General features: G+C 37.5%; 8 protein-coding genes across 8 annotated transcripts; 5 read left to right on the top strand and 3 right to left on the bottom strand.

Moving 5' to 3' along the window:
• Positions 1 to 994: 994 nt before the first annotated feature.
• On the bottom strand, positions 995 to 2189 carry EV154DRAFT_499708 (uncharacterized protein). Its single transcript, XM_051600507.1, has 2 exons — positions 1706 to 2189; positions 995 to 1629 (listed from the first exon to the last, which is right to left on the bottom strand). Exons 1-2 carry the CDS (start codon positions 2160 to 2162, stop codon positions 1115 to 1117), a joined length of 972 nt encoding a protein of 323 aa, XP_051460364.1. The 5' UTR covers positions 2163 to 2189; the 3' UTR covers positions 995 to 1114.
• Positions 2190 to 2231: 42 nt separating this feature from the next.
• On the top strand, positions 2232 to 3775 carry EV154DRAFT_438864 (HbrB-like-domain-containing protein). Its single transcript, XM_051596889.1, has 2 exons — positions 2232 to 3250; positions 3309 to 3775. Exons 1-2 carry the CDS (start codon positions 2245 to 2247, stop codon positions 3563 to 3565), a joined length of 1263 nt encoding a protein of 420 aa, XP_051460363.1. The 5' UTR covers positions 2232 to 2244; the 3' UTR covers positions 3566 to 3775.
• Positions 3776 to 4333: 558 nt separating this feature from the next.
• On the top strand, positions 4334 to 5980 carry EV154DRAFT_499702 (kinase-like domain-containing protein). Its single transcript, XM_051600506.1, has 6 exons — positions 4334 to 4416; positions 4468 to 4649; positions 4737 to 4823; positions 4885 to 5126; positions 5193 to 5680; positions 5739 to 5980. The coding sequence occupies exons 1-6, from the start codon at positions 4395 to 4397 to the stop codon at positions 5786 to 5788; spliced, it is 1071 nt and encodes a 356-aa protein (XP_051460362.1). The 5' UTR covers positions 4334 to 4394; the 3' UTR covers positions 5789 to 5980.
• Positions 5658 to 7916, bottom strand: EV154DRAFT_600330 (uncharacterized protein; the record flags this gene model as incomplete). The annotated part of the gene is made up of 5 exons (XM_051607163.1): positions 5658 to 5985; positions 6047 to 6650; positions 6720 to 7507; positions 7570 to 7826; positions 7889 to 7916. The coding sequence occupies 5 exons, from the start codon at positions 7914 to 7916 to the stop codon at positions 5899 to 5901; spliced, it is 1764 nt and encodes a 587-aa protein (XP_051460361.1). The 3' UTR covers positions 5658 to 5898.
• Positions 7917 to 7997: 81 nt separating this feature from the next.
• On the top strand, positions 7998 to 9180 carry EV154DRAFT_499696 (uncharacterized protein). Its single transcript, XM_051600505.1, has 3 exons — positions 7998 to 8226; positions 8282 to 8700; positions 8768 to 9180. Exons 1-3 carry the CDS (start codon positions 8087 to 8089, stop codon positions 9142 to 9144), a joined length of 936 nt encoding a protein of 311 aa, XP_051460360.1. The 5' UTR covers positions 7998 to 8086; the 3' UTR covers positions 9145 to 9180.
• Positions 9162 to 10093, bottom strand: EV154DRAFT_415993 (kinase-like domain-containing protein; the record flags this gene model as incomplete). The annotated part of the gene is made up of 2 exons (XM_051595710.1): positions 9162 to 9710; positions 9776 to 10093. The coding sequence occupies 2 exons, from the start codon at positions 10091 to 10093 to the stop codon at positions 9162 to 9164; spliced, it is 867 nt and encodes a 288-aa protein (XP_051460359.1).
• A 195-nt stretch (positions 10094 to 10288) lies between these two features.
• Positions 10289 to 11458, top strand: EV154DRAFT_499693 (trimeric LpxA-like protein). The gene is made up of 6 exons (XM_051600504.1): positions 10289 to 10418; positions 10482 to 10550; positions 10622 to 10761; positions 10829 to 10943; positions 11005 to 11107; positions 11190 to 11458. Exons 1-6 carry the CDS (start codon positions 10371 to 10373, stop codon positions 11279 to 11281), a joined length of 567 nt encoding a protein of 188 aa, XP_051460358.1. The 5' UTR covers positions 10289 to 10370; the 3' UTR covers positions 11282 to 11458.
• A 205-nt stretch (positions 11459 to 11663) lies between these two features.
• EV154DRAFT_415761 (peptidase S8/S53 domain-containing protein) lies at positions 11664 to 13436 on the top strand (the record flags this gene model as incomplete). Its single annotated transcript, XM_051595693.1, has 5 exons — positions 11664 to 11951; positions 12029 to 12144; positions 12207 to 12793; positions 12859 to 13336; positions 13399 to 13436. Coding segments are annotated over 5 exons (1507 nt in total), but the record flags the coding sequence as incomplete, so codon positions are not given.

Genomic DNA, 13436 nt, shown 5'->3' with positions numbered 1-13436 from the left:
ACCAAAATTTTTATCGAATGGCAACCCTATAGCAATGACGATCCGTATCCCGAAATATCACCCATGTCTCGGGAAAGGCAGAACACAAGTTGGTATGTGTAAATAAATAAATTCTATTATGACTAACCTGTTCATGAGATAATGTTTCTGTAAAAAAAAAAAAAAAAAATAGGCAAGGTTACCTGTTTATACCAAGATACAGTATAATAAAATTGCTAGTATTACACAACGAGTATGCCTGTAGTTTATATATTAACTTTGTTCTTGAGATAATGAAATAATGAAATGAAAAGATAACAAAAATCATCCCCGGTGAAAAAAAAAACATAATCAATGCTGTCGTTACTCCATTTTCTTTCTCCCTGACACTTCTATTGTTCTTGTTAACAATATAATCAATATGTAAATCACAAAAATTCATCTAATATATTTGAAGACAATGTTTGCATCTACTTTTCTCTTTCACTGTTTCCCAACAAGTAAAAGTCAAGATAATATTTAGCTGGGGGTTACTCAGACCTTTGCGTATAACATTTAGACAATATGCATGTGAATCGTGAAGTATGAGGGCTTTGATGTTAATAAGGTCTTTTGTAAACTTCTTAGCATGTTTCTTTTACTAATTATTTTTGAATTTACTTATGGTTTAACAATTTAATTAAAGCAAACTTGACAAGAACAACCCGATATAATTTAAAGACAAAGCAACAACAAGCTATCTGTATAATATCTTGATTATAAGCTATCCAACAAAGAGATACTCCATTATTGTCTTGTTCAATGCAAGTAACAATGTTATCCCTGTATTATAAATAGACATATTTGATGTGCTATCTTTTTTAGACAAAAATTCGTGTTTTGACCATGCTTATCAAGAATACTATAGAGCAATAGACGAGCAAGAATTAAATTGACAAGAAGATTTGAAAAACGTGCTTATCAATCAGTTATTGTTAAGCACTGTCAAAATCGATTTAAGCATGGTGATCAAACCTTCTGGAATAGGTACATTGACACAGAATTAGACTAAAAGCACTTATTTTAATTTAATTCTGATCGCCATTCAGAAGCTATTTATTACAGATAAAAAAAAAAGAAATGATTACATGTATATCTAAATCACAATACGACGAGCATATTTAGGAAATGCGGGCTTGGTAGATTGAGGTGGTACAGGTGGAGGTGGTATATGGTCTGTGTTTGGGCTTGTATTAGGTAACGTTGTATGTTGTTGACGTGGTGTAGATACTAAGGAATCAGTCGATTCAAATGGGTTCTTATTTTCTTCCTCCAGAAACTTTGGCTTAAACTCCTTTGTCAATAAAAGCGAGCTACCAGTACTCATAATTTTTTCTAGGCTATCTTGGTTTAATGAAGCACGTCCGCTGTGACGTGTGCGTGATGAATCCGCTGGAGGACCCAGCATATTGGCAGAAGGGACAGATTTAGATCTAGAATGACCTGGGTATATTGCTTTTGTAGGTGGTAATTGTGTAGATTGAGTCACTTGTGCAGGTTGGGCCACTCTCTTATTAGGTAAAGAAATCATCCAACTGGGCATATCTGCTGTTTGTGACGTTGAATTGATTAAAGCATCAATTGCTTGGTTTTGGAATCTTGGCAAAGGTGCTACAGAAAAGGAAAAATTGGTAATAGACGTCAGTGGTCACTCATTGATTTTATGATACCGTTACATTGACTTTACCTGCTAGAAAAACGTTTTCCTTGCTTACTTTTCTGCCAAGTTGTGCATGAGCAACGAGCCGTAACATTGCAAAAAACTGTTGACGATTTAAACCATCCTTCTCATCTTGAAATAGTGCAAGAATGCCCTCCAAGATATGGTCAGGCAGACTGGAACCTGATACGAAATTGAAAATAGCCTTGTTATCAGCTTTCCCTATGCCAAAAGGATCCAAATCTCTCCACCAACCAAGATATGTATCATGCTCAATGCTTGATAAATCTTGCAAACTCACTTGCGGTGTTTCCAGATGATCTCTCTGTGTTGACAATCTCTTCATAAATACTTGCGACCGTCTTTCATTATCTTTATGGCGTAACGAGAACGTAGACTTTAGTTTGTTCATCGATGAAGAAGAAAAAAGAGAATATTTATGCGCTTTTTTTTTTTTGACTTGTGAGACCTTATTTAAACCCATTTCAGACGAATCAAAATTCACTATCAGAAATAAAGATTACGTTTTTTTTTTATATATTTATTTTTTTCAGTTTGTAAAGAATATGTCCTTGCCCAATAATGTTACCCAAGATGTACAAGTAATGTCACCTGATTCGGCCTCGTCGTCGTCTTTATCTGCGTTCTTGGATAGTGCAAGTAATGTGGATAAGCCTTTGCCACCAAACCCCTCAAGATCTTTATCGGCCACGACATTAACGATGAGATCGCCTCCTAGTGGCGGTGGTAGTCAAACGAAACGACATAGTATTCGCTCACAACATCCCTCTTCCTCCAGTTTGGATCGCTCCCTATCTCAACCTCCACAAAGACCTAGTTCACCCATCACTTCACCCTCCATTCACAAGTCCTTAACAGCGCTGGACGCCAAATCAATAACAAGAGACATGGAGAAATCCGCCTTTCAACTAAGAAGTGATGATGTTATTTCACCCAGTTCACCTAGTTCCAGCACGTTAAATCCAAACAATTTTTACTTTTCGAGTAATCCTGGAAATATGTCGTTCCAGTCGATGGCAGCACCTTCTAATAATGCACCTTCCTTGAACCACTTTCAATATCATCGACAGAATAGTATGAGTAGTGTTACTTTACCCTCTGTTAACCACAACATAAACCCCGTACCAGCTATACCTAATACAATCCAAGGCGATGCATGGCAAACACTATGTGTTCGAGTCTTGCCTTTATTCAACGGAGAAGGCGTGCAAGGTGCTATTGAGGACCTGAATGAATTATTAAGGCGATGTCTATCTGATTCCATCACACCGAAATTTTATCGCGATATAGAAGCTCTTTTGAGAGACGGGATGTTTACATTGAATGCCAAAATGTTTGGCGTAACAGACGAGAAATTACTAGATAGATTAGTCGAACAATGGTCCTTTTTTTTCACTTATGCCTTGCCTTATTTTGAAGCGGTTTTCCTTCCCCTTCGAACAGATGTACGCTATAGATCACCCGACGAAGCAGAAATGTGGAACGTCAGAAATATGGCATTAAGAAGTTTTAGGGATAATGTGATTTTACTACAAACAAAAAGATTAGAAGGTAGGCTTTCTCTATGATGCCATATATATATATATATATAACTAACGAGTTGATTTAGATGTATTTAACAAACTGTTTACGGATTTTGGGTCCTCACAAAACCCTGCTGCAACAGCTGCAAAAATGCTTCAGATGACTTCGTTATTAGCATCTTCGCCAGATCACAATGAGGAAATCGAGCGTGTTTTATCCAACTTGAAAGCCAATTGGAAGATAATGATGACCAAAGGTGACCGCAGAGGATTTGCTGGCGTTAGAAAAGTGAGGCCATTGAATGGTGAGAATCCAACCATGTTTGGCACGCTTCAACAATAACCTGGGGCACTGTTTATACCGAGAATCCGGGTAATATTTCAGATTGGCTTGTAGGGTCAATGCATTGCTCTACTATAACTGCCCCTCTATTATACCTGTCATTTTTTTTTTCACATATCAATTAAAATAGGAGTCTCTTTTTTAAGGCGTTTCATGCAGAAAAAAAAAAGAGAGACAGACAGGTTTTTATTTTTTTTTGTCATTTATTTGATGCATGTGTGTTCACTTTGTATCTGCCTATGTCACTCTGTTTTAATCACTTGTTTGTTATTATTTGGTGTACCCGTCGATCTTGCAGGTGGATAATACACACCAGAAAGTTGGATAAGCAAATGATTGATGGTTGCTTGGTAATGATACCAAAAGTCGTGTTGAGGATGGTGACGTACGGGGGTAACACCTTGTATCACTTGAGCTTTACAGAAATGTGATACGATTCATCTCTTTCTATAAAATATACGTCAGAGGTGAAGCATTGAAAGGTCTCTGTGCGAGGAGGGGGAGGGGGCATGAGAGGGTTAGGGTTAGGGGAAGTGGACGCGAGTCAAGAAGTGAGCCATTTAGTTACAGAAAAGCAACGGATGGGATATTCAAAAAGCGACCAGTTTTTTTTTTCCCAGTAAAAAGTGACCAATGGACGGTAGAAGCACTGTGTTATGGCTTGAGGATATTCAAGACAAATACAAATAAATAAAATAGACCACATGATCACACAAAAAAAGTTCCCTCATTTTGTCATGTCACGTTCCTTTCCCTCCTTTATTTTTCCTCTTTTTTCTTTTTTTCCCTTTTTTTTTTTCTTTTTTTATCTTCTTTATATTAGCAAAAGATGAATGGATTAAAAGGGATAGGTATGTTGAATTGAAATATAAGATGGTGTGAGTTTAGTAACATTTAATCAGAACCGCATAAAGTCACCAAAGTATCTGCAAAAGACGGAAAAACAGGCCAAGAAATTCAGCTTCACTATACCAAATATAAAATTGCTGGAAATGGATCATTTGGTGTTGTTTATCAAGCAAAGTTGTTACAAACAGGTGAGGATGTTGCCATAAAGAAAGTCCTGCAAGATAAGCGATTCAAGGTAACATTCGAGAGAGAGAGAGAAAGAGAGAAAGAGAGGGGCTCAGATTATCATCCAGCCTAACTCAACCATCCTATTTTTCCGTAGAACCGTGAGTTACAAATCATGAAGAGTGTGACCCATCAAAATGTAGTGGCCTTAAAAGCCTTTTTTTATTCCCAGGGCGACTCAAAGGTAAATTACAAGAAATAACTCTTTATATAAACTTCTTCTAAAATAAAGGGGACATCTTTAGAAGGATGAGGTCTATTTGAATCTGGTTTTGGAATACGTACCTGAAACATTGTATCGTGCAACAAGACACTATGCAAAGTCCAAACAGTCTATGCCATCTCTCTATGTTAAATTATACACGTACCAAATATTGCGTTCATTGGCCTATATACATTCTGTTGGCATATGTCATCGTGATATCAAGCCTCAAAATTTGCTTTTAGATCCAGCCACAGGTGTAGTTAAGCTCTGTGATTTCGGAAGGTATTCAATCTTATTTTTACGCCCGCTCATAAATCGCTCATATCTCTTTTTTTTTTTCTGTATTAGCGCAAAAATACTATTACCCGATGAGCCCAATGTATCATACATTTGCTCTCGTTATTATCGCGCTCCCGAGTTAATATTTGGAGCCACAAATTACACCGTGACAATTGATGTTTGGTCTACTGGATGTGTGATGGCTGAATTGATGTTGTCTCAACCTCTATTTCCAGGCGAGAGTGGTATCGATCAATTAGTCGAGATTATCAAAGTATTAGGTACACCTACTAAAGAGCAACTACTGTCTATGAATCCCAACTATACAGAGCATCGCTTCCCACAAATAAAGCCTCACCCATTTGCCAAGGTATTCAAGCCAAAAACTTCACCTGAAGGCATTGATTTTGTAGCCTTATTATTACAATACTCTCCTCTCAAGAGACTATCTGCCATCGAAGCTTTAGCCCATCCTTATTTTGATGAATTACGTGATCCTACTACCAAAATGTTAAATGGCAAGGATCTACCTAAACTATTCAACTTTACAAAACACGGTAAGATATAATATTTTTTTATCAGTGCCATTTATTAATATCTTTCTTTTCCTTGTAGAGCTTACCATAAGACCCGATCTTACCTCCATATTAGTACCACAGGCATAAATCATAGATTTAAACCCTTCCCCTCTGCTATCCATACCCTTCCTCAAACACACTATTTTTTTTTTAATGTAATATATATCTTTTTCTTTTTTTTTTTTTATTATTCCCTTTTACAATTTTTTAGCTTTTCTTTCTGTCTCAAAGATGAGAGCTCGCCAGAACTTCATAACAAATACCAAAGCATCTTCATCCAAAGCCTACGTATACATATAAAAGTGTGAGTAAAAAATCAACATAAAAAAAAAGAGAAAAACTTACGCCTTCTAATTCCGTAACAAGTTCATCAGGACCCTTTCTCTTCTTGATAAAATCAAGTACGAAATTGACCAAGTCATCTTCTTCCATGCCCAACAATTCAACAATCTTTTTGGATACAAAGGGGTGCAATTTTGTATCAATCAAGTCTTGATCCAGTTCATCCCATTTAACAGGATAAGCCCATAAATCCGTTTGAGAACTAGGTATAGATGTGATTAACTCCTTCACTTTTTTTGCTCTTTCTTCGGCCGATAAATCTTCTTCTTCTTCTTCGTCATAGTTTGTCTTGACATTATCAATGTCGCCATAATCCAAGGGCACAAGCACACGACGTTTCTTTTTGGCTTCCTCTTCATCATCTTCATCTCCTCCACCCAATGTGTTACGTTTGATGGGCAAATTAAAGTTCAACTTTCGTGGCTTCAATGCAATCTTTCCATCATCTGCTTCTCTGTTCAAGAACTTACTCTCCTTCTTTTGACGCTCTTCTTCTTCCAAACGAATCTTTTCCTCTTCAATCTCGTGAATTTCACGACGTTTATCTTCCTCGTCGCGTTCTCCTTCACGTCTACGTACACTTTCTCTCATCTTTCTCCAGCGCGACCTATATGTATACATTTCAGTAAGACTGGTATTCATTTATATATATATATAAATATAAATATATATATACCTGTCAGTGTAATAAATTTCTTCGCCCTTTTCTGCTTCAACAAGATCGTCCCAATGAGCCAAACGTTCCAACCAATACTCCTTGTCCTTCATCTCTCGTTCTTCTTCATCGCGTTCACGTTTTAAGTCTCGCTCATAATCACGCAATTTACCAATTTCTCTATGCTCGAATCGTTTCTCCCGTTGACGGTAAGCATTCTCTACATCGCGTTCATGTTTCTCTTTTCGCTTTCGCTCTAATTCCTCATCTGTAATCAAATCTTGTTGCGATTGGTATTCTGTAGGTCCCTTTTGAAAGTCTCTGCGACGATAATCAGGTCTTGCATTCGTCACAGCAGGTCTCTGTTGTTGTTGCTGTTGCTGCTGCTGCTGTTGTTGTTGTTGTTGCTGCTGTTGCTGGTCTTTCTGTACAGCTCGTTCTTTAAAAAATGCTAATTCTTTATTAATGGCGTCGGCATCATTAGGCTCTTGACCTGTGGCGATGGCGTGTACATATTTTTCGACAGTTGCATATTTTTCTTGATCCTGTGTGGCAGTACTCACTTGTTGTTTAGAATGGGTGTATGATTCCAGGTAGTTACGCACGGTATCGTCTGCTTTTACAATCAGTTTCTTTTCTACTCCACTGCCGTCCATGGCTTTTAATGTCACACCCTCTGTGCTCTCACCACCCAAGACACGTAAAGCGCATAAAACACTGTCGGGATCGGCGTACGTGGCGAATCCAAAGCCCTTGGGGTTGCCTGAGGCATCCTTTGTACGTTTCCAATGCATGAGCTTACCACAAGTCTAAATAAATAAAAAAACATTGTTATAAAAGGAAGTGTCATCTCATGTTTAGGTCAAGTTACCTCGAGTAATTTGACAATCCAGTCGTCACTGACACCAGCAGCAATAGCACCCACAAATAAGGTGGTTAATTTCCCGTTGCCTGTATCTGCTGAAGCTGAAGAGGTAGGAGGTGCAGCAGCATTGTTGACAGGAGGTCGAGGCATAAATTGTGGTTGTCCAAATGGAGGGGGTCTCATACCTTGAGCAGGTGGAGGGAAACGGTTTTGTTGCTGTTGTGGTGGTGGTTGTCCATAAGCTTGTTGTGGTGGTCTAAAACCTAATGTTTTTTATTATAAAGTCAGTCATTCTATATTTATTCATGGGCAATAATGAACATACCATATTGATTAGGTCTATATGGGTCCATTGTACAAAAAGAAAGAGAAAAGGCTCTAAACTCATTTCTATCTTTTTGCGTGTTTGCTTTTACCCCGCTCGCCCTGTCCTAAGCCACACTTCAACACTTGCCCTTACACACACAGAAAAAAAAAATATTGTTTCTTTTTCTTTTTTTAAAACACATATATCAAAAAAAAAATGACCTTTCAAATTGAAAACTTTCCTAGTGTCATCCTTGAAGAATTAGCCTTTATCTTGGAACCCCAAGATTTACTTGAACTTTCTAAATGTTCAAAGTCGCTTTATCAAATATTTATGAGCAATGGTATCTGGAAAAGGTACTTATAGGCGGTTGATATTTATGACTTGTTACTAACTTTAGGACGACTGTAGTAAAACAACACTTGACTTTGGAGATCTGTTTCAAATTTATACCATCATCACCACTGCCACTGGGTTCTCACTCGATCCTGCATTAGCCGAGAAATTCAGCCAAGAGCCAACTGATTGGCGTCGATACTACATTCAAAAGAACAAGACCATTTCAGAAGACGATACAGCTTTAATGGATCAAGCCGATACTGAATATGCCAACGCACAAGCTCATTTAGAAACTTTTCAACAAGAAGGCAATGTTCAAATCCTGGTTCAAGTGGCCTCGAAAATGTTGTGGATTTTGGATGTCTTTCCCGGTCATGCCGGATGTTATTATATCTTGGGTTTTATCTTGTTTGTACTTAATAAGTTGGAAGAAGCTACAATTTTATTGCAAATGGGGCGTGCTGTGGATCCTAGCTTTGAACCTATTGATGGTAAACTGAAAAAAAAAGTAGAGTGTAAAGATGGGGTATGGAAATACTAAATGATCTCGATAATTAGCTTTGGAAGAAGAAATTGAGCGTATTGCTGATGGATATAAAGGCGAAGAAGAACTTTTAGTGGACAACCAAATATCACCTGCATTACACCAAGTCCTCGTGGAAGTCTTTAACAGATTTGATGTGGATAGAGACGGAGCGTTAAATAACAAGGAATTAGATCAGTTTATCTTTACTACAAATGGTGTACATCCACCACCCGCCTTTTTACGTCAAATGGGTTTACGATTTGGAGCTAATAAGAAGGGATGGTTATCACAAGAAGGTTTCTTGGCTTTTTATTTAGAACAAACATTAGATGATCCCTCAGAGACTAGAAATGATTTAGGTGTTCATGGATATGATCCTCAAACCCTCAGACAGAAGATGGAAGAATAAAAAAAAAATTATTATTATTATAATAATAGTGGCATATTGAGTAAATCGTGTACGGTCACTCTACGTTGACAATCAGGATTGAGCATGGCATATATCATATTACGGGCATTCACATTGAGTTTATCAAAGGGTCCATACTGCCGTAACCCACGTTTGCGCAAGTAGATGGGGTAATTCGTATCCGTGCCTACAGCTGCTCCAAACGGAACTCCGTCAAATTGCATACAAAAATAAATAATGCCCGCTGCCCATACATCCACAGGCGCACCCCAATAACCTCCGTCTAAAAATATCTCGGGTGCCATGTACGGTGTAGTACCGCATAATCCATCAGAGAGCCTACTGTGTTCTTGCCACGCTACACGGAATACATCAGCAGAGCCAAAATCAGCTATTTTTAATGTGCCTTGACTAATCAAGAGATTTTCAGGTTTCAAGTCACGATGAGCTACACCCAATGCATGCAAGTAATCGAGTCCGAGTAACAATTGTTTAAAATACATGGCAATATCATCTTGCCCCATTGTGCCTTGCTTGATCAATGCATACATATCTCCTTCTGGGCACTAATGAAAGAGAAATTGTCATTAAAGAAGGGATGCAGCAATATAAACAAAAAAAGAGCACTTACGTATTCCATGACAATACAGTATCTGGTATGATCTTCATCCATCCTAACGAAATCTAGTGTCTTTATAACGTTGGGATGATTTAATGCTGAAGAGATACAAAACTCACTTGCCAGTGCCTTCATATAACTAGAAGAATGCTCTCTTCGCTTCTTTTTGCGAAAGATTTTGACTGCCAATGTTTCCTGACCTCGTTGTAATATCTGTACTGTAGCAGACACGCCTTCACCGATACGTTTATTCTGAAGCATACCATAGGTACTAAGACAACCGTGGGATGGACCGGTTGTATGGAATTTATTAAAGATATTTCGGACCATGGACCACTTGGGTGTGTCATCTTCAGAGTCGTCTTCTTCGTAATTAATGCAGATCTTTTTGCCTGGAGTGGGTTCAATGAAAAGTTTCGCTAGTTCTTGTGGTACAAATGAAAATGTTTCCTTCATCGTCGTACAAAGAATTTGGACAAAAAAATTAAATGTTTAAACACCAAAAAAAAAAAAGTAGGATTTTATAACATATCTATTTTTACCGTCGGGAACAACTATTTTTTTTTTTTTCTTGTTTGTTTCTACCAAACAAATTTTGTGATTAAAGATGGAGGCACCCATTAAACATTATAACCGTGCCGAATACATTGAAACCGTACATTATCTCAACCTTGTCTTAACTGCTTTAAAAAAACTAACTTTTTTTTTAATCTTAAAGGACACTGGAAACAAAGTCAGCAGAAAGTCTGTCATTTGTGGAAGTCAAAATATAATTCTAGGTGGAAAAGTAACTGACCCTTTTGACTACCAGTCTGATAATAATAATAAGAAAAAGAGGCTCATTCTTTAATCGTTTAGACCATTATTCAAACAGACTGTGTTATTCGTGGCGATTTAAGAAGAACAGGTGGAGGTCATGCCGTTGTAATTGCAATCGGTAGATACTGTTTGCTCTCACAAAGTTCAATCATTCGACCTCCTTACAAGACCTACAAAGGGTATTTACAATACGCGCAGGGCACACAAATTCATATCTAATCCAGAACTCCAACAATCATTATATAGCATTTTCAGTTACTATCCAATGAAAATTGGAGATCATGTTACCATTGGCGAGGGAAGTATTGTGGAAGCAGCTACAATTGGATCCCACGTCAATATTGGCAAGAATTGTATCATTGTAAGATATACATCAGTGGAAAAAAAAGAGTTGATTTCCTAAAACATATCTTATCACGCAGGGACGATTTGCCATTATAAAGGACTGTTGTTGTATCACGGATAATACCATCATCCCACCAAATACCGTGGTACCTTCATTCAGTGTCTATTCTGGTTCACCAGGTAAAAAAAAATTATGCTTGATTGAAAAAAAAAAAGAGAGAAATGAATGGCTTTTAACATTTCGAAAAATAAAAATACACAGGAAAATATCAAGATGAATTACCAGAATGCACTCAAGAGCTTTATGAAAACAAGACTAAAGATTATTATGCAAAATTCACACCTAAAGATTAATACCCCCCCCCCCCCCAGCACCTTCAAAATCTCAGTTTATTATTATACACTAATAAATTTGTATAGAGAAATAGATTTAATACGTATGCTTTGCTTTTGAACATAAACATAAAACAAAGCTGCACTTGATGTATGCTACAGTGTAGAACATTCGTGGCTGGTAATTTTAAATTCGTCCAACAATGATCCAGCCACGGGCGTAAGGCAGGCGCGTTTTTTTTTAAAAAAAAAAAAAGCAAACAAATAAAATTTAAGTTACCAAATAGCTTCTACCTAGGGTAATTTTGTCATCTACATGTATATATTCTAAATAAATTCAAGGATTCTTTCGTTTTTTTTTTTTCTTCTTGTTTTTTTTATTTATTTATTATCTGTCATTATCATGAAGTTGATCATAATTGTCAATTTCTTGCTCTTATGTCGACTCGTGCAGTCCTTGGAAAATACCTTTGTCATTGAATTTGATCGACCTGTATCTTCTGTTGCCTCAAAACGAAATGCACTTTTCAAACGATCCATCTTTTATGAACAATTGAATGTGTATAACATTAGCTATCAGATCAGACACGAATATGATGTGATCAATGCGGTTTCTATCCAATTCAAAACTCCTGGCGATTCTTCTGTATTCTTTGAAAAGGCTCTTGGTGTCAAACGTGCATGGCCAGTGGTAAATTAAGCAAATAAAAATTCATATTATACCCATAACTAAAAAAAAAAGAAAAACAATCACTCGAATTATATTAGAATACTGTTTCGAAGCCTGCTGTATTTTTGACAGACAACAAGGATAATGATAGTGTTTCTTCCTTGTTTGGACTTTACAATGCCACTGGTATCACTCGTGTAAGAGATGAATTAGGGTAATCCAGACAAAGACTCAATAATCTATACACATATCTTACCTTTATAAATGCATATATAGAATCACTGGTAAGGGCATCAAAGTAGGAATCATTGATACAGGTGTGGATTATATGCATCCAGCTTTAGGAGGCTGCTTTGGTCCAAACTGCCGTGTCGCCTACGGTTATGATTTTGTTGGAGACGCATACACTGGTGAAAATATGCCTATACCCGACGATGATCCTCGTGACACATGTAATGGACATGGCACCCACGTTACTGGAATTATCGGTGCCAAAGACGATGCATCAAAATTCACAGGAATCGCTCCCCAAGTGACGTTTGGAGCATATAGAATATTTGGTTGCGAAGGCAGTAGTACCGATGATGTGATTATGAAGGCCATGGAAAAAGCGTATATGGATGGCATGGATATTATAAATTTATCTCTAGGTGATGTCGGATGGCCTGAGTCGCCTGCTTCTCTTTTGGCAGATGCTTTGGCGTTAAAAGGAATGATTGTTTGTGCAGCGGCAGGGAACGAAGGGGAGAAGGGGATTTTTGAAGTCGGTTCGCCCTCTCTAGGAAGACATGCTTTATCAATTGCAAGTGTGGATAATACGCATGTACTTTCTCATACTTTTAAAATTGGCGATTTGACAGTTGGTAACTATATCACATTTGAAACCAGTCCCTATTTCCATCAACTTACTCATATTTTGTTTTTTTAGGATATACGACTGCTTCTGGTGCTATATTTAATTTGACTTCTGCGAGTATTGTTTCTGCATCTACCGGGTTTTTAAATGACCGAGATGGTTGTGATCCTTTAACAGTAGATGTTACTGGAAAAGTAGTGCTTATGAATCGAGGTGGATGTATGTTTACACAAAAGATTTTGAATGCGCAAGATGCTGGTGCTATCGGTGTAATTATTTATAACAATCATCCTGGTCCTGTTACACCTGCAGTTCCTGGTAATTCTGTCAGCATTGATTTCGGTGGCATTTCTAAAGAGGATGGTTACAACCTATTCCATTATTTAATGACACAAGGAGAAAAACAAGTCCAGGCCGAATTTTTAGAACAAGACTTGAGCTTTCCTATTCCTACAGCAGGGTCAATTAGCTCGTTCAGTTCATGGGGGTTGGGTCCAGATTTAAGCCTAAAGCCTGATATAAGTGCTCCTGGCGGGCAGATTTATTCTACGTAAGTCTTCCTTTATTTTTGTATTTGTAATTGGACAGCAGACTGAATGTATATTGTTTTAGTTACCCCGTCGATCTCGGTAGATATGCTACTTTAAGCG

The sequence above is a fragment of the Mucor mucedo genome (assembly GCF_025094135.1).
Source record: "Mucor mucedo strain NRRL 3635 chromosome Unknown EV154scaffold_20, whole genome shotgun sequence".
Classification (NCBI taxonomy): domain Eukaryota; kingdom Fungi; phylum Mucoromycota; class Mucoromycetes; order Mucorales; family Mucoraceae; genus Mucor; species Mucor mucedo.
Note: the sequence above shows the minus strand (reverse complement) of the source record. Positions and strands in the feature narration are given on the sequence as shown.